Source organism: Streptopelia decaocto (genome assembly GCF_964273445.1).
Source record: "Streptopelia decaocto genome assembly, chromosome: 3".
NCBI classification, from domain to species: Eukaryota; Metazoa; Chordata; class Aves; order Columbiformes; family Columbidae; genus Streptopelia; species Streptopelia decaocto.
The window spans coordinates 77,042,745-77,068,423 of NC_138656.1; the positions used below are offsets into that span (position 1 = coordinate 77,042,745).

At 32.7% G+C, this 25,679-nt stretch overlaps 1 protein-coding gene across 1 annotated transcript in view; it reads right to left on the reverse strand.

The window, feature by feature from the left end:
- Window positions 1-25,679, reverse strand: part of GRIK2 (glutamate ionotropic receptor kainate type subunit 2) — a gene marked incomplete at both ends in the record, with an annotated part of 377,447 nt that overhangs the window by 151,952 nt on the left and 199,816 nt on the right. The window contains 2 exons of the mRNA XM_082047176.1: window positions 12,421-12,627; window positions 21,792-21,905. Of these exons, the coding sequence (XP_081903302.1) occupies window positions 12,421-12,627; window positions 21,792-21,905 (321 nt within the window). The remainder of the gene's footprint in view (window positions 1-12,420; window positions 12,628-21,791; window positions 21,906-25,679) is intronic.

Sequence of the window (25,679 nt, forward strand, 5' to 3'; positions counted from 1 at the left end):
TTTTAGATTACTGAGGGTTTATTTAAATGTCCCTCACATTGGGACATTCATGGCTTTCTGCGATACTGCCTGCTATACTCTTATTCGCAGTTTTATTTCCTGCATAACATTTACTCTGAGTTAGGGTCTGTTTGTACTTTTTTCCACAGGACTATCATATACAGCTTTTATTAGAGTAACTAAGTAGACATGCAAATTAAGTATCATCTTGTGAATATAGGATCCAATGTTTGGCTGTTGGTTTGCAATAGTAGTATAGTTATAGTTGCTGATAATTCCAGTCATAAAGAAGATCATCTCTTTGATCTTTCACCTTAAAGCAAACAAATAAAACAACAACAACAAAAAAAAGAGTAGATGCATAGTATGGGATATTTGAGTGTATTACATCAGTAAATTTAGACATTCAACATAAGAATTTGCAGAGACATTCTCTAAGTTTATATATTCAATTCGTTTGAAGTGAAAAACAGAAACTCAAGCCACAAAAGAAACATGGTTAGTTCTTTGTCATGGAGACACCTGCTGCTGCTTATTCAGCTTGGGACAAATGACACTGGAAATAAAAGGTCAAAGCAGTTGAAGTTATGGATAAATGAATTAGCAATTATACTGAAAGGCACAAAAAACACAAGTGATATTTTCTGGCATACTACAAATTATCATAATAAATTATCCTATAGACCCCAGGACAAATTTTACACAGGAATGAAATGTTACTTTAATGAGGAAAAAAAGTATGCAAACAATAATAACTGGAAGATTTAAAATACTAAACATACACATGAAAAATACATTACAGGCACTTAGCAGTCAAAGAATCATGGATACTATTTTGTGACACAGAATATCTGGAAGGAGTTGCAATATTATTTTTAAATATTAAATAATGTGAATTTGTAACTTTGTTTAAAGAGACGGTTATGCTGCCAACATAACAAGTGTAACTGATAATGATTACTGGAAATTCAGAGAAGAATGGTTCAGCATAGAACAATAATGCTTAATCTGCAAGGTAAAAAAGTGTGTACCAAGAAACAGAAATGCACTCAGAACAGATGGCCTTCAAATGGCTAAACAGAAAAATCGGGAGACAAATTATAAACAAAATAAAAGACAGCTATTTTAAGTATATACAGAGAGTACAGAAAAAAAAGAGAATTGTACCCTTTTTTTCTAGTATTTTTAAAGAGGGTAGGAAAAATAAAGTAGAATGCCAAGATACTAGAAAATAACATAAAAGAAAATACAGCAAAAATCAGGTACCATCTATCTATATTCACAAGAGTTGCTGGTTCAAGCAAAAACTATACCATAATGGCAGATCTGCCATAACACTGCATGGTTTATGGAATGTTACACCTCAAAACATTATACCCCTGAAGAATCGGAGTCCAAATATGTGTTATATAAAGTTTAGTGTGGTTAAAATTTTCATTATCTGACACCTTAGATTCAGTTGCAGATGCCAGCTTAGATCTAACCTAAGTCTCACATATTTTGTAAAAATCTTAGCCTGAGATTTGTCCTTACGGAAGAGCTGAGACTCCTCTGTAAGTACTATACATTATTTATTGAATGACAATTTAGGTTCCACTTCTGAATGCAAAACTGTTCAATATATCCCATGTAAACTCATTAAAGGAACGGAGTAATTATTATATAACATATGAAAGCTTTCTATAGCTGAACCAGAACTCAGATTGCAGGCACAACAGGCAGGGTCCTCTTTAGATGCTGGCCATAGTCGAAGAGAGCGAGACCCTCGTGATATCCCACTTTTATAGGGTGTATGATGTGGATGGGATGAAATACTTAGTTGGTCAGTTTTAGTCACCTGTACTGTTTGCCCTCCTTGCAAATACACCCCTCTCACTTACCAGATGTGTGCTTTTATCAGTGACCTTGCATTCCATTGCTTCTGTTTAAAAAACATGTAGCCAGCTTCAGAAAAGTGCAGTTACTTATAAGAACTTAGCTGAAAGGAAAATTCATTAAAAGAGAAACTGGTCTTGTTTTTAACAAAACCAGGACAGTAATGAAATCTGTAATGAGCAAAGACTTGGAAACTCCAAAATCAAGATAGATTTATGGATTCCGGGGTTGAAAACTAGTCAAAGACAATTAAACCATTATAGCTTCTGCTGAGCTGCATATTTATCTTCCTCTCAATTATATTCATTCAAACTAAAACCCGATGAGTTGTTTGTGAGCGCTCAGAATTTAGTCTATGTTGTTATATATTGTATACTGAGCTGAGATTTCTTCAATGTATTAAGGACATAACATTAATATGTTTCCCTGGAACACAATTTATTTAGATTATGTTTTACCTAAAATGCCACCATTTTCAAAACAAGTTTTCCTCAGCCTTGCTTTTAGACCTTGAAACCCTTTCTCTGCAGGCATACCACCTTCATTTCAAAAATGTAGATGCAAAGAGTTAAGAACCAACATCAGTGGTTTGTGAAGAAAGACTCAAACAATGGAAAATCTTTGTGGCCCAAGCCTAGATATTAACTCAAGGTTTTCAGAATAACAACTGGTCAGAATCCATACAAAACCACTCCGCCTGCACTGCACAGGTTTAGAACAATGAAGATTAACCCACACCAATAACCACAATAACCTGCAATGGACAAGACCACACAGATCCTCCATGGGATAAGCACACATGTTTTGCACAAACAATGGTAAGTGGTTAGCCTACCGCTTAATATAGATTATTTGATTAGTATACACAATAGTGTTGTAACATGTCTAAACCCTGTCTTCCTCAATATCACAATCCCCAAGCTTTAGGCTGGGGCAATGTCTGTGCACTGCTTAAGAAAAAACCCTTGTAATTCTGGACTTCGCCCATGTCTGTCTCCTCAGGCAGCAGTGGAGTTCCAAGGTAAAAGTGTGGGTTTGAGTCTCACCATAAACAGAGGCACACTAGTGGGTTTGAGTCCCACCAGAACTCCAGGTGCATTAGTGGAATGGAGCTCTACTAGAAGCTCTACTCCCACTGAAATTCCCTTGACAGAAGCTTATAAGCCTGTTGTATTATCTACTATATCTGCATGATCACTGGTCCTTCCTATTATTCATTAAAGATCACTTATCTTTGCCACCTCTAACAGCAGTACTTACATTCTCTCCTCTTTCTTGCATATTTCCCTCAGCCTGAATAGCCCGAATAATCCTCATCATAAGAAATTTAAAATAACTATTTGTGAATACAATTTGTGTTGATGAGTAAAATTATGCATCATATAAACTGTCCCATCAACACAAATCATGTATTATCACAAAACAAACAAACAAACTAAAGTACATGAAATTTGTTGGGTGTTTTTTTCATTTTTATAATTAATAGGTACATTACTCCTCAAGTAAAAATTGACAAAACCCATGCTGTTTTATCTAAGAAACAAGAAAATCAATTTAAACCAAAATTTGTAAGATAATTTATGTTATTCCATTAGCCTAATTAAAAAAAAAAAAAAATCATCAAATTATACAACCAGACGAAGGAAAATAGTTCTATCCAAACAGCTTAAATGATCTATTTAAAGTTACAGGAAAATTAGGAACACAAAACAATCCCTCTCGCTATGAAGCTACTGTTAGAAAAATTATTATTTTCTTTCCTAATGGATAAAGGTTCTCAGATAGCTGGTTTTCATGTTTTAATTTCTCATGCTAATGCTTATTTGTTCCAGCTCCTAACACGAACATGGTAGATGACCAGGATAAAAAAAACCAAATAATTGGAAAATAGCATAATTCATTCATAAAGTATTTTACTGGCTGTAATACTTAAATATATATATATATATATATATATATACATATATATATATATATATATATATAAATAAATAAATAAAAATAAGAAAATAAAAAAGCCACTCTATGAATACTGCAGCAAGTGTGGGACAAATATGATTTTGTAAAGACAGGTTATAACTACATGATTGCTTCAAGCAAGACCTACGTATGACCTAACAGCAAAAGGCAGATGCCCCTTTTCTGAATAGGGCTGGAGCTTGTGACATGCTCTAAGGTATCACTGTATTTCCAGTTCCTGTTCCATCAATGAAAGGGTCTCCCACAGGTCTTACACCTGCCAGCACTATGTGGGTGTGTTAGACATTTTAAGGAAGCTCAACTGGCACCAGGCACTTGAATGTGGGCTACTTGCTTAATCCATAGAAGTTTAAACTCCCATCACAGACACTGAAGGTCTAATAAATGGATGGTGGAGTCAAGAGCAATTCAGCTGACAAAGTTCTAGAAAAGTGTTTTGTCTTCCTGTATATGTTTACTGCTTAAAAGATACATTGGGTAGCCAACCTATGCTCAAATGCACTGCTCTGGAATAGGAAAGATGTTCTCTGTCACACCTGCTGCCTTATGCAGATGTACTTGAGATCATGGAGCATCTAACTTGAGTTACTCCATTGAACACAGCTTTAGAAGATAAGTCAAATTTACCTCTCAGCTGTGCAATGGTTGTTTTTGCTAGGTCTCTACTGGCTAAAACAGAAGCCTATATAGCTGTTGCTCCAATAGCCACCTTTTATCAGAACATTTATTTAGGCATTTTAATCCTGAACTTAGTCTCTCACAATCTGTCTTCCACTCTGAGGTACAACATTCTAACCTGTGGAATTGGACTCAAGATTGAATTGATGTTATGAGGCGTGATATGAGAGATCAAGTAGGTTCTAAAAATGTATCTGAAAACAAAACAAAACAAAAAAAAAAAAAGAAAAACAAAACAAAAAAAAAGAAAGAAAAAAACAAAGAAAAACAAAGGAAAAAAAAAGAAAAAAAAAAGAGTCCATATAAAAATCCCCCATCCTCTTTGAGAACATCTGCAATTATTAGTCACTTTTTTTTACATAGTAACACTAAGAATAAAGGTGGGTATTGTCAAAAATAACCTTTCACATCTATTACACACAAGCTGCCCTTGTTTCATTAAACTACCACATTGTTTACCTTCTCAAATTCCACACTTTTCACAGATAAACCTCATTTTTTTAAACAAGTCAAAATTAACAAGATTGATGTAATTTTAATTATTTCAGCAAATTTGTTATGCGCAGAAGACAGTAATCAAAATTGTACCTATTTAATATGTTAACAGACACAAATCAAAGATAGCTCTTCTCTGAATAAATAAAATCTGCCCAGGATTACCAGAGCTTTAGAATAGTACTAGTTGTAGGGAAAAAAAAATGTGCATACTTAATGGGCCTAACACAGTTTCATTTTAAAGGAAGACAGAATAGGATTTTTTTTTTTCATAATATTGATGATTAATTGCAAATTTCAATACACAATTTATTTGTAAGAAAAGTAAGATCTCTTTTTTAAACTGGTTCACATGGTGCATTGTAATTAGGTTTTCTATAGCTAATATATTTAAAGAAAGAAAGGCTCTTCAAAAACAAGAAATATTAAAAAACCTCAACAAGTAATATACTTAGAATAAAGAAAGCTTTTCCACCTCAAAAATGCAGAAACACATTTTTATAAAGCCAAATGTTAAGAACTAAACTCTAAACTCTTACCAAATAAAATACTGCAATTGCACGCACCCAGTTCGCCCTTCTCAGAATGCAAATAAGTACCTCTGTTAAAAACATGTAAAAAAATGGCAACTTAATCAGTGCTCTGAGTTTCTTTTGGTCTGGGTTTTTTTGTTTTGTTTTGGGGTTTTTGCACAAGTAAATGTCCTTTCATAAAAGTTGCAGATGCTGGTGGAAAGATATCTTACTCTGAAGCTGATTCGTTTTCAGACAAGTGTTACCAATAGACTAAACATTTTTTTTTCAGTGCTTGATCTGTTATAATTATGTTAATATACTGTTAGTAGCATCTGTTCTAAGGAGCTTAAAATTAATGCTACAAGTATAGAGAACTAAGACAGGGAGAATATTATCAAAATCCAAGTAATATTTTTTTTCCTGTAACAAAAATATTTTGCTTGTTTATCGAAGTAAAGTAAAATGTAAAATCTGTGTATCTTTGCTTGTTATCTCACCATTTACATGATATAGTAGCAGGGAAAGAATTGTTCCTAAAATAGCAGGTAAAAAACTTATGTCCTAGGATTCTTTTATTTTATTGAAGTCAAAAATTTCCATGACAACAACAAGAAGTCTTTACCCAACTGTTCTAAGAAGAAAATCACTAAGAGCCCAAGTTGACTGATGGTCAATGTATGATCCTAAACTCAATATCTAATCCAAAGTTCTAATTTTATCATCACTTCTTATAATTAAAATTCTGAATAGATTTTGTTTCACTTTCTATATATAGTACCAAAAACCAGAAAAACAAATTTCAAAGAGAAATTAATTAACTTACCATTAATTGATTGAATAATCCCTGCCAAAATAATTTCTAATGAAAAGATTGTTTTGATAACAACAGTTGCAGTTAATAATTTATCTTAGCTAGGAAAAAAACAACCAGCCAACCAAAAAAAACCTCAAAAAAAAACAAAACAACCAAACAAAAACCTATTCTAGGATTCATTTCAAAGTCAAATTATCTGTTGAAAAGTGAACAATTGTTACTAACAGTTTCTGCAGAACACAAAAATAAAATATCGAGGACTTTTAATTTTAGTCTCTTGATTCAAACAGGAGTAGTGATATGGAAATGAAGCACTTACAACAGCACTGATGCAGCACAACAAGAGAAAAGCATGCATGTAAAATATTAGGCCAAACCAGTGAGGAACATGGAGCTCAAGAAATGGATTAATTAACATCTTAGAATACAGAAACAAGGTTGCTGCTGCAGGCCAATGTACTAAAGAAAGGCCTGGCCTACAAGCTATTTTACTGTTTGGGTGAGAAAAGAAATAAAAGATTGATTTTCCAAGATTTATAGAAGACATGGCAAGATGTGATGGGAAGGGCAAATAAAGAGGAGGACATCTAAAATAACTGCTATATGGTCTTGAACTTTTATGAGAATGTTGGTATTAGGAATAGGGACAAGAATGAAGGAATAAAAAAGACAAGTAAAGATAATGAGATCAGTTTTGGTGACATTCAACTGAATTTGAAAGTAAGATAGCCAAGATGAACATTAAGAGAAGTCTGAGATGCAAGTTTAGGTAGAGAAAGACAGGTCAGGGAAAAAAGGTAGATTTTTGCAGAAATGAGTTAGAATGACATCTGCATTATGATATGTTCCTTTTTTGCAAATCCTATGTAACTGTACTGCTTCACTGTTTTTCTCTCAGCACCAGTTTAACGCCTCATCAGCAGTGCACTCAAATCTTGAAATATAAAAATGCATTCTCTGGAGAATCTTCTGGTTTTTAAATCTCTACTTCTCTCATATTTCAGGGCTTTTTTCTTTTTTTCTTTTTTTTTTTCCTAATGTCTACTTGCCTACTTAGTTGATTTATCTGTTTAAACTATGACATCTATAATATTTGTAAAGAAATATGAAATGAATGACAGTTCACACTCATAAACATTGTCCACTAAGGAAGACAGATAAACAACTCTGCTGAAGTCATGGATTTTCCAAATTCAGATAAGTAAGGTAAAACATGTTTCTAAAGTCGTTACTGACATTCTGCCTCTGGTTTATTGATTATGGTTTCCTGTAAAACATTCTTATTATATGAACATAATGATGATGACTAGCACAGCAGCCCTTAGCAAAAATCTAGGGAGTCTTGCAAAAAGCAGCAAAGTCATTCTGAGAAATATAGAAATCACGTGGTGAAGTAGATGAAGATGTTACAAAACAGTGATGCTCTATGGAGAAGTATTTTGAAAGTAAACTAATAAAAATGTTCTATAAGTAGTAGTATGTAAGTGTCAGTATATTAATTTAGGAGCATCATATAAAAAAGAAGAAATCAGTAGAAGTTCTATACATAGCTTTGAAAATGTTGACATTAGACCGGTGTTTTTGCTAACACAATGAGACAGCAATAAAGCAGATATGGTCATCTAAAGAGCACTGACAGACCACAGGTTTTATTGTCCAGTATGTGTAATGTTGGTGTAAAAAGACAGAATGCTTGATCTTTTTCTTTTTTTTTTTTTTTTTTTTTCTGCTAAAGAGTCTCTAACTCCCTGTTACTGGCAAATTTTCTGAGATTTTGATTAATGAAAGAGACATGGCTAAACTGTCCTGCATTGTATTGAAAATCTCAACTGTCAAATCTTTTGCATGAAAGTTACATGGAAGAAGTCTGTATCTACCCCTGAGGAGAAGAGGCAAGAGAAGTTCCTTAGCCTTCCCTTATGAGGCTTTATACAACAGGACTTGCTACAAGTATGAAGAAAAGAGTTCAAACAACATGATGAAAGTGATTTTGAAAAGAGAAGAAAGAAAGAAAAGAAAAAGATGGAAGAAACTTTAATTACTTTGCTCATATAGATTTTTCTTTGTCTCAAATAGGTAGCAACCAAAAATCTATATAGTTGTTTATAAAAAGTTTTTTTCACTTCTACACAGTAATAAAAAGAGCTTGGTTCTAGTACTTCAAGAACATAAGGACCTTAAATTAGAAGGGGAAAAAATTTTAAAAAAAAAAAAGGAAATAACGAGTTATTGGAAGAATGTGTCTCCAGAAACATTTTAAACTGATTACAGAAACATTTGAAACTATCCTCTTATTGAAAGAATAAAAGACCACTACTGTTTTTATAAATATAAGCATTTTCTATGTAAGCATTTATTAGTAAAAAATTGATTTTAAAAAATTCAGAGGTTACTGAAGTAAAACGCAAAGCTATGTCTCAAGATAATTCAAATTAAGTAGTTTTCCAATTACCCAACTGCATGTCTTAACTTCCTCCAAGCTGAAAATCTTATTCACATATGAAGAAAAGTTCCCATTTAATCCTCACATATAATAAGATAACAGTTATTATCTAAAAATTGGACCTTTTCTATAATTATTTCTGAATCATCAAAGATCTGCAAGCCTTTAAGTCTATTTGTAACGCATAAGCTTTGTGCTGTAGAAGAATCATTCAAACAAAGAGCCAAGGGGAGAAAAAAAAAAAGGTTATTTTTAATGGTGGAGAAAAAAGAAAAGGTTATTTTTAATGGTATGTAATAGTAAAAAATTACTGCCCAGTAGGTTTTACACTTCCACTTATATCTCTGGGAACATATAAAATAGTAATATCTGCCTGTTTTAGAACCCAACAACAGGAATGCTTTGAAGTAATTTTGGACCAGTAAAGTAGAATGTCTAACAGAAAAAAAAAAAAATCAAAAAAAAATCTATTTTTATTCTATATGTACCTGCTAGATATAGGGGAACATAATTTACGCACTCACACTGTACAGCTCATACAATATGATATAGTGCCATAACAACTTTTAGCACCACAGAACAACTTGAAAACTCCAGAATTTATAATTCAGTTCATAACCAATAAATCTGGCCCTGAACAAAGTTCTTGAATCAAAGACAGCAAGTCAATGTAAAGAATACCTCTTTATGAAAAATGCATCTGTAAAGAAGAGAGATACCTGGATTTTAGTTCCATCTCCCCAAATATCTAGCACCATTGCCTTGAATTAACTAGGCAGAAGTGTAAAATATTTCATGAAAAAATGTGGAAAATAAATCAGTCTGCTTAACTGTGAAATCCAATTTAAAGTGTTTTTGTAGGGAAATCTCATCTATATTTGCTGTTCTAGTGAATATTTATCTTCTATTTGCAGCTATAGGGACTAGAAGAATTCATTGTCTTTCAGTTGTCAAAGGGAAGGAATCACTGAAGTTATTTTTCAATGTCAGTATTAATAATCTATTCAAAAGAAAACTTGTAATTGTTTGTAGACCAATATCAGAATGATGGTATACAGGAACACTGAGTAAAGAAGTCAAAGAAAGAAGAAATGCAAGTAAACTGTGGGAAAGGAGACTGAAAACACACAAAGCCTGATGTAAAGTCTTCAGTCTCTGTTCACATTGTGGAATTTCAAGCCTGAGACAGACATGCTTTGCTGATCTCAGTTCAGATAGTATTATCTTTATTTCATTTACACTTTTGAGTCCAATCAATGATGTAAAGTGACTAAGCACAGATTTAAACAGTTTATTTTAAAATTTATATTCTATTCCATACATTTTATCTTTATATAAATTGTGCATCTTCCTATCTGCACACATAATGTACAGAACTTATCCATTTGATTTATTCTTTAATTACACACGCTACAAACTACCCTTCTAAAGATCTATACTACAGTATCCTTACTTTCTGAACTTAAGTGACTGACAATTAAACAAGCAGATAAAAATAAAATCAATTCTAAAAATAATTTTCAAACAGACGTAAGTACCATGTTAACTTTCAGAATTCTGTCTCTATTCTGTGGTCCATTTATTTTAATTAGAAACTCAGGCTGAAAAATGTAGACAGAATCATTTCACCTTTCCAAAATAAATATTGAGTTTACTACATTACTTTATATAAAAAACCCTTTTTGACACTTTAAAAATCTTCTTTAAAGGAAAAGAAAGTCTGAAAATCTAAGTTAATAGGCCAAGTGAAGTACTATTAATAACCATATGGAAACATCAAATGTGGTAACTGTCTATCTGGAATTCTCTAAACTTTTGTGCAACTGTTCTGAGGTGCAAATTGTTTCTTGCTAATAAAATGTACCATGTACATGCAAGTAAAGGGCACAGATGCATAAATAAATTGCATTCAAATCAATTAGAAAATAAAAACAGATGAGACCAGAGAAAACTTTAATAGAAAATTTCACCTACTGAGAAACTGAGGGAGACCAGAGAAAGTTATGATCCAGGTTAAGAAGTTGGATTACATTTTCCATGGTGCACTAAGCATAGTATCTAAACTTTTTTGACTCTTAAGTAAGCATCATTTCAAAAGCCAAAATAAATTTTAATTTAAGTTTAGGTATATGTTATCTAGAGGAAAAAAAGAATACATGTTCCATTCTGTATTATTAAGAGGAAAGGATTGGAAAAGCTTCTCTTTCATGTATTTTACTGCTGCATCTTCTTGAAATGCTTTTTTTTCAAGATTATATTACTGAAAAGCTTAGGAGGCCATGCTAGTGCTTATTCAAGAAAGCTTTAGAACTGCATAATAAAAGCATACCAAAATGTGATTTTTCTCTGCTTCTGAAGAATTATATAAGACATACTTTCACAATATTCACCCCAGTCATGGAAAATTAGTTCCAGATGATGATAGTACCTAACAACCACTGAATAATAGCTATGCATGTCTATGTATTTTTACATGTGTGAAACTATGAATGCATAGAGATGGACAGAGAGTCTAGCTAAGTATCTGCTTCTATGTATGTCTACTATATGTAATACATACACACATTTAAAGATAAATATAATACTCCCACACATTCTTCTTAGAAGTGTGAAGCTAAGCATAATCAACACCTGTTGCAACAGCTATACCAGATTATTTACTAAAAAAGCACAAAGATAACAACCCTTCTAGTAAATATGAATATTTTGATTAGTACATGTTCTGCTCAACTGCTGGAATCTTAAGGCAAATTGAGTCAAGATTAGTGAATAGTTTTCTTCAAGTTATTAATCCAGTTTCTGCCATCTTCAGGAGATTTCACTTGAATTAGGTATCAAATAGTCTCCCCTTGTTCCTATTTTAAGTGACAGTGATGTGCAGAACGTTTTCTCTTTCATTCTTTGATCAAATGCCTCTACATTGAGCAACTGCTCAAATGCCAAATGGGACAACAATGTATTTTCAAATTGACTAAAAAGTTTCTAAGTGACTAAATTCAACTAGCATGACCAACTGGGAAAGCATGTTTTGAAGGACACAAAGTAATGCCTGCCTTACTCATTCACATGTAATTGTAATGGTATCAGGCACACATTGCATTATTTTGCTGCTTCTGTGTATGTTGATATTTTTGTCTTATTGTTTGCACTTTATTGTTAATGTTTCAAGAAGATGTTCCTCTTCTTCATGTGTTTACACGACATACACAGAAATTTCTCTAAGACAAAGTGTCAGATCCACTATCAGAAGGGGCCCAGCTTGTATTTATTAATGAAGACATATGTTTTGTCACCCCCCAAAAAAAAAAAAGTTGTTTTCAGAAATAAATCCTGAATACTGTCTACTCTGAATTTTGATTTAAGCATATGACATTGAAGAGCTAAACCAGTTTGGCAGAAACAAACACTGCCTATAGGCAAAACAGAGATGCAGACTAGTCTTTGTTTAACAAATAAATTCTGCATTACAGAAGCCATTCATGTGACTCTATTTGCATTACTTCTTTAAACATCTGAATTTTCCAAAACAGTGCTATTCAAATGGCATTATCATAGAAGTTTTGCAATTTATAAAGACGAAATCTAAATGGATAGTAGAAAACTTCAAAAATTTAACTTACATGATCAATCAGTTCACGAACCATTCCATTCCACTGTCCGCTGGCATCTTCCTGGGCTCCATATTTTCCGTCCTCCACCAGTCTAATCTCATAGGAAAATCCAAGGATAGTAGACAGCTCTCTGAGGAGGTCAATGCAATAACCTTCAAATCGATCATTTCCATACAAGGGTTTGTCAGACTTCTTGAACATAACATATGGCTCTTCCTGCAAAAGTTAAAAAGGCAGAACAGATAATGAGTGTCCACACACCTTTCTTTTCTTTTTTAACCTAAAGTCATACACTGTCATCATACCACTACCTGCACAAAGAACTAAAATGAAAAGTAGATTCCTTTTAGCTTTTGATTATGTCTGTCTGAAGTCTTTATTTATCTTTAAAATGAGGTTAGTCTATGATATACATTCAATGAAAATTGAATTTCTTTTCTTTAAACATTTGTCTTTCTATAATTATTTTAAACTACAATGTGATATTTTTGCATATTGTGATGTGTAAATAAAACAGCAAATAAATTAAAATGTTGACAGCATATTCAAAGTTATGGAAAGAAACAACATTTTAGCAAAATATAGGATTTTTTCATCTGTTTCTCGATATGGGATGACCTTCCTCAAATATAAAGCTGAAGGGAAAAAGACAAAAAACAAATGGCAGAGTTTTACACTACAATATGCTACCAATATTGAAGTTGTATTTCACAGGTTAAATACACAACTCAGTCTCTGCTCATGCTTTAGACAGGCTTTTTTGCATTTTATACAATAATAGAAAAAAAATTAGTGCCAAGTAAGGTAAGACAAATGGTAGTAGATGTAATTACTGCATCAAATACAAGTCACAATGACTAATCCGTTAAACTCTCCAGGGTAACTTAACAAAATTCATGCAGCCCTAAATCTCCACATCAGCACTCAGTGAGGTTAAAGGCACTTCATTCCATAGGCATCTGACAGCTTTAATAAGGACTTGTCAGCATTTCTCATGTAAACAACTATATTGAGGTGTCCCACAATTTAAGCATTATATCTGCATAAACCTGGAGTTTTAACATCTAAGATTTTACTCAAAATGCAAAGAAGAAAGCAGAGAGAACTCTTGCTCTTAAAAGAAGTGTGCTCAGAGTATGTCTCTTCCCCTGTTGCCCCTTACACTTCTTTTTTTTCCTAAACAAAATGTGCTACTGAAGACTCTGCTGAGATTCTAATTAATATCTTTATATTGGTTAAGGTTATGGCTATATTTTTTTAAAGTACGCCACTGATCTTCATAAAATTAACATGGAATGTAAGATGAAATAAATTGTCCAGAGAAACTACTAGAATATTTTGACAGAAACTTTTCAAACAGTAGATAGGCAAATGACTCGAGGAGAGCTCTTCTAGTTGTAATACTGAAAACAACAAAGACTTGACTGAAAACATGAAAGTTGACAGCAATTTAAATGGCAAAGGTCATTGAATAATTCTTGAGAAGCAAAGCCAGTGACAGAACAAAAGCTACGTAAAAAAACAGTTGTTAATAAACTGGTATGAAATATGTTGTATAAAAAAAAAAAAAAATCACCAAACAAATACTACAGAAAACAGTTTTGCAGGCGAAATGAGAATTCCATAAACAAAACACACTACTGGCCAAGCAGAAGCTATGCTAAGACAAAACATAGTAAGTGTAGAAAAAGAAGCAACAAGACTCAAACATGCATTCTACAATGAATGCAAACTGAGAAAGGATAGTATGGAGAAGTAAAATGTAACTCAGTGTGAAGAACAAACAAAAAAGTAAACAAATATAAAGCTTATGCAGGGACAAATATGTAAGTACCAAAGCAAAAAAATATAATGTAATTAGCAACTGATATAAAGGATAAAAAGTTACATTCTAAAAGCAAGGATAAAAGGAAATTCTAGGAATTAGTTAATCTGTTACCCAGCAGGAAGAGAAACCTGTGAAATGACATTGACAAAGACAATCAAACAGTTTGATGGTTTGCCTGTGCTGGTCTTCTCTGAAAAGGTTAATGCTGATAAGATAATGTAAAACATTAACACAAGAAACACATGTAAAAGTGTGTGTACTAAAGGAGGGAAAGATAACTTCAGTGAGTCTTTGAACTTCGGGAAGGTTAGACCAGATATTATAGGAGATTGCATACTAGACTCAATAATATTACACCGTGAAATAAGAAAAAAAAAAACAACTGACCTACTTGGATCTGCTTTGAGCAGGAGTTGGAACTGGACCTACAGTGGTCACTTCCCATCAAAACTACTCTATCATTTTATATTTTTGACACTATTAATGTTTCAGTTGCTGTATTTCATTCAATTTTGAATACTGCAATTTAAGACAAAAAAGAGCCAAGATCTACATATAGGATGAGGAAAGACTGAAAGAATATAGGTTGCTCCACTTAAGGAGGAACAGACTGAGAGAGATGGGATAAAAGTCCTCAACAAATACAAAGGAACCAGAAAAGTTATTTTTTGTAGAGAGGACAGAAATTAATGGTCTTAAACTTTGGAAAAAAAAAAAAAATGAAGGTTAGAAATTAGGAGGCACTTTATATTGGTAACTATACTTGTCACAGTAGGTTATGTAATAATTTGGAGTGTTTTCTTAGAAGAAAAAGCTAAGCTTAATCACCTCTTGTTAAACAAACAAACAAACAAAGCAACAAAAACCAACCAACAAACAATGAAACACCAAGAAAACATCTACCCGTGGCAACTGTTTCTGATGAGAAAAGAACATTCACCATCTAGGAAGTGAAATCATGACAACTGAAAAAATCATGCATTTCAGCTGTGAGCTTCTGTGTTTTGGGAATTTTCCAAAATGTCCAGAACTTCTTTATCAACAGTAGTTAACTGAAATATATTATTCCATATTGAATTCAGCTTAAATACTCAATAAAATTGTTTAGCAACACTTTAAATACTGAAATTTATTCCTGAAGGTGTAAAAAACCTCAGACTTTTGCTTCCAAATATAACATTGTATACATGCCTCCTTAAGCACTATGAAATTCCTATGTAGTTCGGAATGCTCATGTACACAGATCGTAGACATTTGCTCTCTGAGTTGTTCAGATATTTACAGAGCCACACATCTCCCAATCCCTCTGGAATCTTGACAAGATTCCTGATGACAGTTTTGTTTCTATTTTCCATTCCACACAATCCTGAACTATATGGGGCAGAATTTAAAGATGTGTGATATCAGGGAGGCAGTATAATTACCAATTCATGCATTTGTGTCTCCTTTACTCAGTAAGGACAGCAGGATTTTCTTCTCTGAGCAATTCAGCTCAGATATATATTCTTGCATATTTTCCTGTAAGATGATTACAGTAATCCTCAATCACTTTATCTGTTCTGCTAATGCTTTTTTACACTTTGTAAAAAAAAAATATATATATATATATATCTCAACACTTCCTTGGCTTTGACAGGATTTATCCATGATTTATCAGAAAGTTGTTCTTGGCTGCTTCATCTGTGATGTCTTTTATTAATTCCAGAATTTTTCATAGTTCTCTTCCATCCCACCCCCTTCTCCCTCCCCATGTAATATAAAATGCACATTTTAAATAACAAACATGGCATTTCTGTATTCTGGACAAGTCCATGCAAAGGATCTGCTACATGATTCTTCAAGTTTTAAATTTGTAGTATAGACAAATGTAAAACTTCTTGCCAAGTACACTCTCATGAAAGTCCCTATGCATTAAACATATGATCATCATGGTTTCTTGGTGGATTATCACTTCCACCAATATCTTTCACTAGGACAATTATCATCAATTAGATATATAGAGTACTTAAACTGAGTGATTTGTAAAGATCAGCAACTGATTTATACTTTAATATGGTTCCCAATTTAATTTTCTCCTTCAGCTCCTGAAAACATGACCCTTAAAAGTTACTAGATCACATCAAAAAAAAAGGTAATCAGAAGTATTTTCAGAATGTTGGCAAAATATTATTTAAATCTTCTAAACAGTTCCAGTTGAAATTAATAGTCTTTCAACCAGACACTAACTAAAATTACTGCAAATAAAGATGTGGTCACAAGGAAGAGTAAAGTAGGGGGTAGGTTAAAAATTATATCTGTAAACAGATGATTAATCCTTGAAAAATACTTATTGAGTAGTATAAAAAAATTACAAAAGTTCATTCAACCATGATATGACCCTGAACTGACAGGTTACTGCTGTTTTCATGTTTTTACTCTGTTTACATGTATTGTTGATAAATAAAGACATTTTGCCTTATTGGTAAGGTGATGTCCTTCTGTCTGCGTAGTGAACTTTAATCACAGAGATCCTTTTCAGTGACAGTGAAGCTGAAATAATCAGAAGATGACAGTCATTTTTCATACACTGTCATCAGAGTGGGTAGCATCCTTCTGGATGCAAAAAAGAGGATCACATCAAGAAGAAGACAGATAACATAAAGTCTTTATTTGATATGAATATTTTTTCCGAAGTCTGAAAATCAGATAAGATAAAAATTAGATTGCAAAAAGAAACTAAAATGAGTTAATTTAAAATTGTACTGTATTAAAGACCAGATTAAATAATCAAAATGTTTTCTTCTGAATTTTGTGCTAAACTTTCATGAATGTAAACAATTGGTTTTCTCATAATAATTTCTATGATGCACAGCAAGTACACGATCTCCAAAGAATCATATATATACAGTTGTATACTTATATATAGTTATGAAACATACAGATTGTTTATTAAGACTTTCAACATGGACATACATATTTTTTTTAAAATTTTGAACTTTCATACTACTCACACTACTCAGGGCTGGGGGGGGAGAGGGTGAAGGGGTGGGGAAGAAAGAAGTAGAAGCCCTGATGGTGAAAAGAGGAAAACCATCTTCAAAACTGGCTACTGTTAGAACAGAGAATTTTAATTATTAGCTTCTGTTCACCAGGAATACCGGAGTTAAAAGGCTGTCATATCTAATTAACACTTATGTTAGATGTAAGGAATACACAATAGACTTTCACAGTTGGCAGTCAAAATTCAAGTGGGAGAGGTAAAACAATCCACTAGTTACAATCAATTAAAACAATGTAAAGTATTAGATATCTTACTAGTCATTAGAGCCAGGATATTCTCACAGAAGAAACTAAGGCCAGACAGAAGAAAACACCGAAGTCACCTTCCCCCACTATACTATCTATAATAGAAAGAAATTATGAATATCCTTATTTGACGTCTTTTAAGAAATTTTCTGAAAGATTCCCTAGTATGACCTTTTGGGTCATGGAACATGTAGTCAAAATGATGCTTTGATAAATCACGAGCTAAAAAACTCATGAACTCCAGCCATAGTTGTTCTTTTCTGCAGTTTCATTCCTCATTTTTGTCAGGCTCCATAAAAAATGTCTTTTTCTTTATTCCTCCACAATTCACTCTTAACTTTGGACAGAATTTAAATTAATTCAGTTGCATCCCAACAGTGTGTACTAAGTTTCCATTCCAGTAAAACAGAACAGATATGAGAGGATACCTATTGCAAGTAAAACCACTTGACTCAATAAACCACAGAACATGAAATCATTAAACTGCTGCAAAACTGCAGACTATACTAATCTAGTTTTCAGTTGAATGGAAATATACTGTCTTCATGATACATGAAGAATATCAAAGCTATTATTAACTCTTATGATAATGGAAAGCAAAATATTATTTTCTTATGGTGTATCTGAAATTTTCAAAATACAGGGAGGAAAAAGAAGGAAAAAAAAAAAAAAAAGCAAATCCAGGACATGCAACAAATGCAGAAAGCATTTTCCTAGACTGATGGCCCTTGGTGTACATGAGTGCAAATTCTGGAGCTATAGGCTGATCCTCACCACTATATAAAAGTACATTTTTATTACATTCATTTTAGGAGAAAGGAACTGAAACACTAGAGAATTATTTGAGAGAAGTTGTTTGGGATGATGCTGTAAACTTGGAACCCAAAAAAAGTACGTCTTAGTCATTATCTAGAGTATAAATACACAGCCATCCTACCTTCTGCTTTCACCCAGCCAGGAGAAAAGTAGCATTATTGACCTTTTTCCACTAAATCAGACTTCAACATTTGCTGATCCCACTGCACTCATTCATATACTATGATTCCCTTCAAACCTCATCATGTTTTTCTGATAGCATCACTTACATTTGAAATACAACCAAGTACTGCAGCTAAGGATATCTCTGGATACCCTGCAAGTTTGAAGGCCTCAAAGGTTATTAGAAGTATACAGACATTATGCTGCATATCAAGACAAGGGTGGTTTTCAACTTAAACTATGTGTTTTGAGGACCATAAACTATAAAGAAAGTTAATTTACCTTTCACAGTGGAAAAATTCCTGAAATGCATTAAAGTGGTTTGCTTTACATTTCTGCTACATCTTCAAGAAATTAGTCAGTTTACAGTCTGCACAGGTGGCTGAAGACAGACAAGCGTAACTGAGGCAGGAGTGGAATGAAGTTCAGGAAGGAGAGGGTGTAGACTTGGAAACCAGACATGCTTCTGCACCAAAATTACATGTCAGTAGGTTTCTGAGAAATGATGAAGTTCTGGGAACCCTGATCCCTTTTCATAATAGAGCTAGTAAATTGCGTATAAACCAAGGAATAATCTTTCGGTTACCTATAGCATGTATTATGCAGAGTTCAAGACAAAAAAAAAGATCACATAGTTCCAGCCTTACTAGGAGTAGATGAATTTACTAAATGTTATTTATTAGTATTTTGCCTATCAATATATTTTCATCTTCAGTAAACTTAGCCACCACCTAAAAAGCAGGGTTTAATCACAGCTGTAAAGATCTTAATGATTAAAATATAAAGGATGAAAAATATATTCTTCAGAATTTCAGGAGATAGTGTTAAAAATAAGACTGGAATCTTTAAAAGAAGACTGAATGTTAAAGGAAGCTACAGAGAAAACTGATCAAGACTCCATGACTGGCAGTCAAAAAAAACCCAAACAAAACATAGAAAAATCACATGAACAGCTTCAATAAGAGAATTGCCTTTTAAAAAACAAAATTTTCCAGGCTGAAAAAGGAGATGAAAGAAAGCTGATAAAGAAGAAAATATGTTTCCAGGAGCTGTAGTATCTTATATTGTTCCTTTGCATTACTCCAAAATGAATATTCAGTAATACACTTTCTGTCCAACAAAAATGTATTTATTAAGCACAAAAATATAGAGCTACAAAAGGAAACTAGTACACATGCTTTCTGCTCTAGAACAATTTTTGGTTGATTTCATTATTCTGAGTACCACTCTTATGTCTTCATAGCTGAAAAGAGTTATTGTAATTACCAAAACTTTCACTGAACAGTAAATAAGGTATAAAAGGCAGTTACAAGTGAGCAATTCATAATACCAGTTAAAAATCCTCCTATTTTTTTTATTATTTTATTTAGTTGTGTGCAAGGACAAATGCTTATAAAACACCACTAACCAAAAGTTATCGCCTAAGAGAAACGATATCCTTGCTTATAGAAAGTAGGTACTATCATAAATCTCAGTATTCTACTTCTGTGAGCTTTACCAGTCCCAAATCAGAGCTCATTGATAGTATTGCTGTTTACATTTGTGCAGCTTACCTTTTCTTGAGATCATTATTTCAAATAAAGTCATTCAAGTGTATCACTATATAAAATCAATATGATACATACAGCATATGAACTCAAACCTCAACAACAGGTAGATGTTAAAACATAAACTTGAAATGCCCTAAGTTATTGAGTGTTTCTTATGCAATTTTGCAGGGAATGATCCTTGTCCCAGCATTGTTATCACTGATCTGGAATCAAGTATACAATGATTGCTAATAAAGTGTGCAGATGGTACAAAGGTTGGTTGAGTACTGAGTAATGAAGGAAACAGGTCGCTAACAGAGACAGGACTAGATCCTGGAAAGCAGTAATTCTAGAAAGCAATTAGGAAAAGTGTGAAACATGGCTATGTATCAGTGAAATACTTCAAGAACAATCCTAGGTAGGATATATGGATATTATATAACAGGAATCTAGGGGGTTCAGCAGGATTTGCTAAGATATGTCACTTGATAATTCAGTAGTAGTTATTACATATACAAAATTTGAAAACTTGTTAAGTGGGAAATAAAAAGACAGACTAATACTATAGAAAACATCCTTTTACTTTAAGAAACTATAAGAGGTTCATTTATATTTTATAGAAAAGAAACACAAGAGATTATATGTTTATAAACTTTAATTAATGGTACAAGAGAAAGCTGTGTTAAAAAAGTGCTAGTGTTTGCATAACAAGAACTTATGTCTGAAAGTGAGTCAGCCATGTTTCAATTATACATCAAGTATGTATTTTTCAGTTAGCAGAATAAATTAGAAAACATATTTCAGAAGTTTTTCTAGAATTTGTAAATCTTCAAATAAAAACAGACCAAAGTAGCCAAAAAGTTACTCACAGGATAAAATTGTATGGCTTAAGTTACATAAAAGGTCAGAAACATACTGATATTCATATCTATATACCTATGAAAAGTCATTCTAGCTTGAAATGTCAATATATATGTTGGTAGGTAAAAGTATCTTATTAAAGAATGAAACTGTTGGGAAGCGAATTTTTTTTATATCTTCAAATTCACAATCATAATGGCAGTAGGCAAACATAGCAGATATACTTCTGGAGAGATTTTTCATTTGTGTTGAAATTAAAATTACTGTTTCAAAATTATGGTGTGGAAATTAGTGAACATTTATTTTTACATAATATGTGTAATCATAAGTAAAAAATACTTCATTCACCGCTGTGAATTTGCCAACAATGGCAATGAAAGAGAAGATACTTCTGATCTAGTTAAAATGAATGTTCAATTAAATTTCTGTACGATAAAATATTTCCACTGAATAGTAAGGTAATAATGACCACGGAAATAAATGTTAAATACTTTGTATTTTCCTTAGAGGTAATATAATGATGTTAGATCAGCAAATGAAAGTAATAAATTTTGCTGGCTAAAATCATCAGACTAAGAGCCAAACCCCTTTTTTAAACAAACACCTTTTGTCCTCTCATAAGGTATTGAGCTGAAGAGCTTTGTGAAGGAACCAGACATTTCAGGCAATAATAAAGTGAAATTACTAATCAACTGACATATCTCTAAAATTACTTACAATTTAGATGAGAATAAATATCCGTGACTAGCTTAACAACTGGAGATCATTCATGAGACAGTAATTTCTATGTAACTGTAACATACACTACAAACTGTTCATTACTGTTGTCATTAGTATAGCATATTCTATTAGCTTTCCTGCACAACTCTGTTTCTGGAAATGCAAATATAATCACTTACCAAGATGGTGGTAACAATTAAAGAGCGATTGGACAGAGAATCTGTGATGTTTGCTGGTTTTCCTTTCTGATTCTCTGTCATGTTAAGACCACTCAATGGATCCCAAGTTCCAACCTATAAAACAGTAAATTATTGTGTAAATTGTCCATTGGTTACATTTCAGCATCTAGAACACTGTAAGGAAAACCAGATTTACACAGGAAAAAATAAAAAGGCTGCTAATATTTATTATTAAACCACCTTCCACTATTCTCTGTCATTACATTTAAGTCTGCTTGTTTAAAATATGATTCACAATATCTCAAAGTGTGCTTCGCGAAGTGTGACATTAAGTGGAAAAATAATGCAGAGAATGTCTAAATACTTAAAGTTTAAACATTTAATTTTCCATTTAACTTTCACTCTTCAAGATAAACCACATCTGAAGATAACTTAATAGTCAGGTGGAAATTCATTTGCAGAACAGAGAGCATTGTCTATACAGAAGGATTTACCATTTCCTGTGATCAGAGAGAAGAGCAGAGCAAGACATGTTTTGGGGAAAATGTAATGGAGAAGGCTGAAAGTAGGTTAAGTGTGAGAACTTACCTGGTTTGTAGATAAATGTTCAGTACACAGCTCTTGTGACAATTTATATCTTGAAATTCTTATTCCAGTAAAGTCAGTAGAATAAAAATCACAAATGTTCTGAGTTTACATACACTCTAGAGTAGTTTACTGAGCATCAGTCTCATTAGATGTTATCCACAAAAATTCAAGAAAGTACTTTTTTTTTACTTCAGCACGTTTGAGAAAAATTAATATATGCAAAACTCTACTAAAAAAAAAGTAACATTTTTTTGGCTCTCATTCAAACAAAACTGTAGATACTACCCACAGTGAAGTGCCATAAGCATAGTACTAGGAAGGACCATTGCCCTTCTGCAGTGCTACCATCTACCTATGCAGCCAAAATCAGAGCTGTATTCAATGCCCAAAGAACTGGCAAATGCATCTACAATTTACCATCTTTATTATGTTTTGTAGAGTACTTAGCAATAGCAGTGATTACATCAAGAAAATAATTGTTTATACTCCAGTGTGGGTAGTATTATTTCTTCTTATTTGTGTATTTCCCATTTGGGAAAAGCTTCATTTATTTTTCTTTCTTCAGAAATATTAATACGCTTACATTCTTTGCCAAATATTATGTTTATAACAATACTTCTGGCTTCCTTATATATGTTATCTCATTTTTTTTCTCTTTTATAGACCCCCTTGTTTATGCCACTTGCTGTTATTTTCCCAGGCCGTTAATAAAGATACTAAATAAAACAAGGTCTCACATTGATGTTCTGGACAATTAATTACAACTCATTTTTTGTAATTTAAATTCATCCTGTGTGTAGGTTCCTGAGCGAGATTTCAAGCCAGTTATTAACATCACTATCCAAGAAATGTGATTCTTCCTAAGCAACGAATTTTCATATCAAAAGTGGTATTAAATTCAGGTATTTGTCATCTCCCTGAAGTATAAAAGAATTTTCCTCACTATGAAGCTTCGGTGTAAATACTGATTGATTGTAATTTAAATGATAATTTGCTTATTATACTGGATTGTCACAGTTCAGGTTTTTCACTTTGCTTAATCATAAATAATTTAATTGTGTCCAGACTGACTGTCAGCAACTGTTGTTTTACATTACACTAGCAACACTCCATAATTTTGTCATTTTCATCTTACAAGAAGCTATCATTTTTGTCAGACATGGATGTTTATTTGGAAATACATACTTCATATTGATTGATGCTTCATTATCACCTCTCATTCAAGAGTTTCAAGAACAGGTATCTTATGTAAAATCTGAGATCACACACAGCATCTTTTTTAAATCAACGAGCAACTTTTCTGTTGTGACTGACTTCAGTAGTCATTGCACTTAAAATATGTGATTTAGGTCATTTCCCATTATATTAACCAGGCAATTTATCTAGGACAATTTTTTACAAAATCTCAAAAAAATAGCTCTTCCAGAAATACTACACAATAATTCTTCAAAGAAAAATATTTATTTCTGAGTCTTGATTTCTCTTTCTCAGTAAAATACCCTATAGGTTCCAAGTATTTCCTAGGGAGTTCAATCTAATGGGCATACACCTTAATTTTCTTTTTCCTAATCTCATATCACTACACTCTACAGAAACGCCTCTGCTTTTGCTTTTACACATCTTTGAATCTGTGCAGCATTCCTCATAATTCTTTGCTAACATTTTCCTAACTCTTAAACTTTTCTAATAAATAGTAACTGATTCTTACTGTTCTTTCCAAAGACTGCCAGCGCATTTTGGAAAAAAAAAAAAAAAAAATATTATCATAACCCTTTACCACAAAGCCAAAATAAGCCATGAAGGCAGCAAAAGTATCTTCCTTTTCTGTGAACTTGTGTATACAGAGCTCAAGCATAAGTTGGTTGTTTTTAAATATCCATATCCATTTCTGTTGTTGTATTTACATATCTTTCATTATTACTGTTTTCCATTTCTTTTTCTATTACATGTTTTAGAGTACTGTATTTCCTGTTGAATTTTATTTTCCTACTATATTTCTGATCTCTGTAGACCTTTTTATTTCGATATTTTCAGTAGAGTACATATCTCCTAATATATTGTCAACTGAGAACTAAATTGATGTACTTTTGTGTTTCTACTTTCATATCAATACTGATGCTGAAATAAAAAGAGACTTAACACAGATCCAGATACCATTCCTTTAGCCCACTGCACATCTATTCTGCAATACTTTACACCAATGTTCTCTCAGAAAATTTTCAGTCCACATAGAAAATTTCACAATAAACTCTTGTTATCATTGTAAAGTAGAATCACATATATCATTAAAAGGCAAATATATTGAACTGTCTATACTTCTGTAATTATTTTGCATTTCTGCCTGAAAATAAATTAAGTACACTGTAAAGTTTTTATTTTCCAGAAAACCCCTGTTGCTTGCTGGTTCTCAGTTGGCACCCAGTGTTCTTAAAGCCATCCTAGATGGCTTTCCTCATTTTCAAGTTATCACTTCGGTGACTCTTCAGCCACTACAGACTTATTTAGCTATTTCCATGTCATCAGTTCTTCAGTTTCTGGTTCCAGTAAGGAAGACAGGTTGCATTGCACCTGCTCTACTATACATAAAGTTAATTTCCTTTTAAATATAATCATTACTATATACTTTTTTTATTTTTCCCCCTTAAGGTTCCAGAGCTCCCTTCATAAAACACTACATAGGAAGAGTTTTTACTATCAGTATGTTGCTGAATGTTTTAAAATCTATTTTAGAACTTTAAGTACATTTGCCACTGGCTATTTCTGAAAATGTTATTACCTATGTGTTTCAAAGTAAGCTCATGAGTACTGAACTTTTTTAAAATCTTCCTAGTAAGAGTACATTCATATTCCAGAACAAATTGGGGTGGGGTTGTTTTTGGAGAAATACGTTATTTATGCCAGCTTCTCCATTTGATGATTCATAGAAAGGAAAGGCAACTCTGCAGAATGATGCTTTCCTTTAATTTCTCTTTTTATTTGTGACCACAACATTATCTTGGGCCAATTATTGATAAAACTTTATCTGAAGATGAAGGAAAACATAGTGTTTACAGAACACTGAAAGCCACAGCTAAATACAGACTACAGGATAGATGGAAATTGAAAGACATTTGTCTGCTTATCGCAACAATGTGAGACATTGCAGCTTCCTGCATTGCCTCTCTATGGCAGGGTGGTTGGAGAAGAGAGGGAAGATGACCTGATTTCAGATCACCATGGTGTCATGGAGGCAGGCCAAATATCTGTATGTGCTTCCCAAGGCCTTTTGTTCAGATATAGACAATATTGGGCTACACAGGA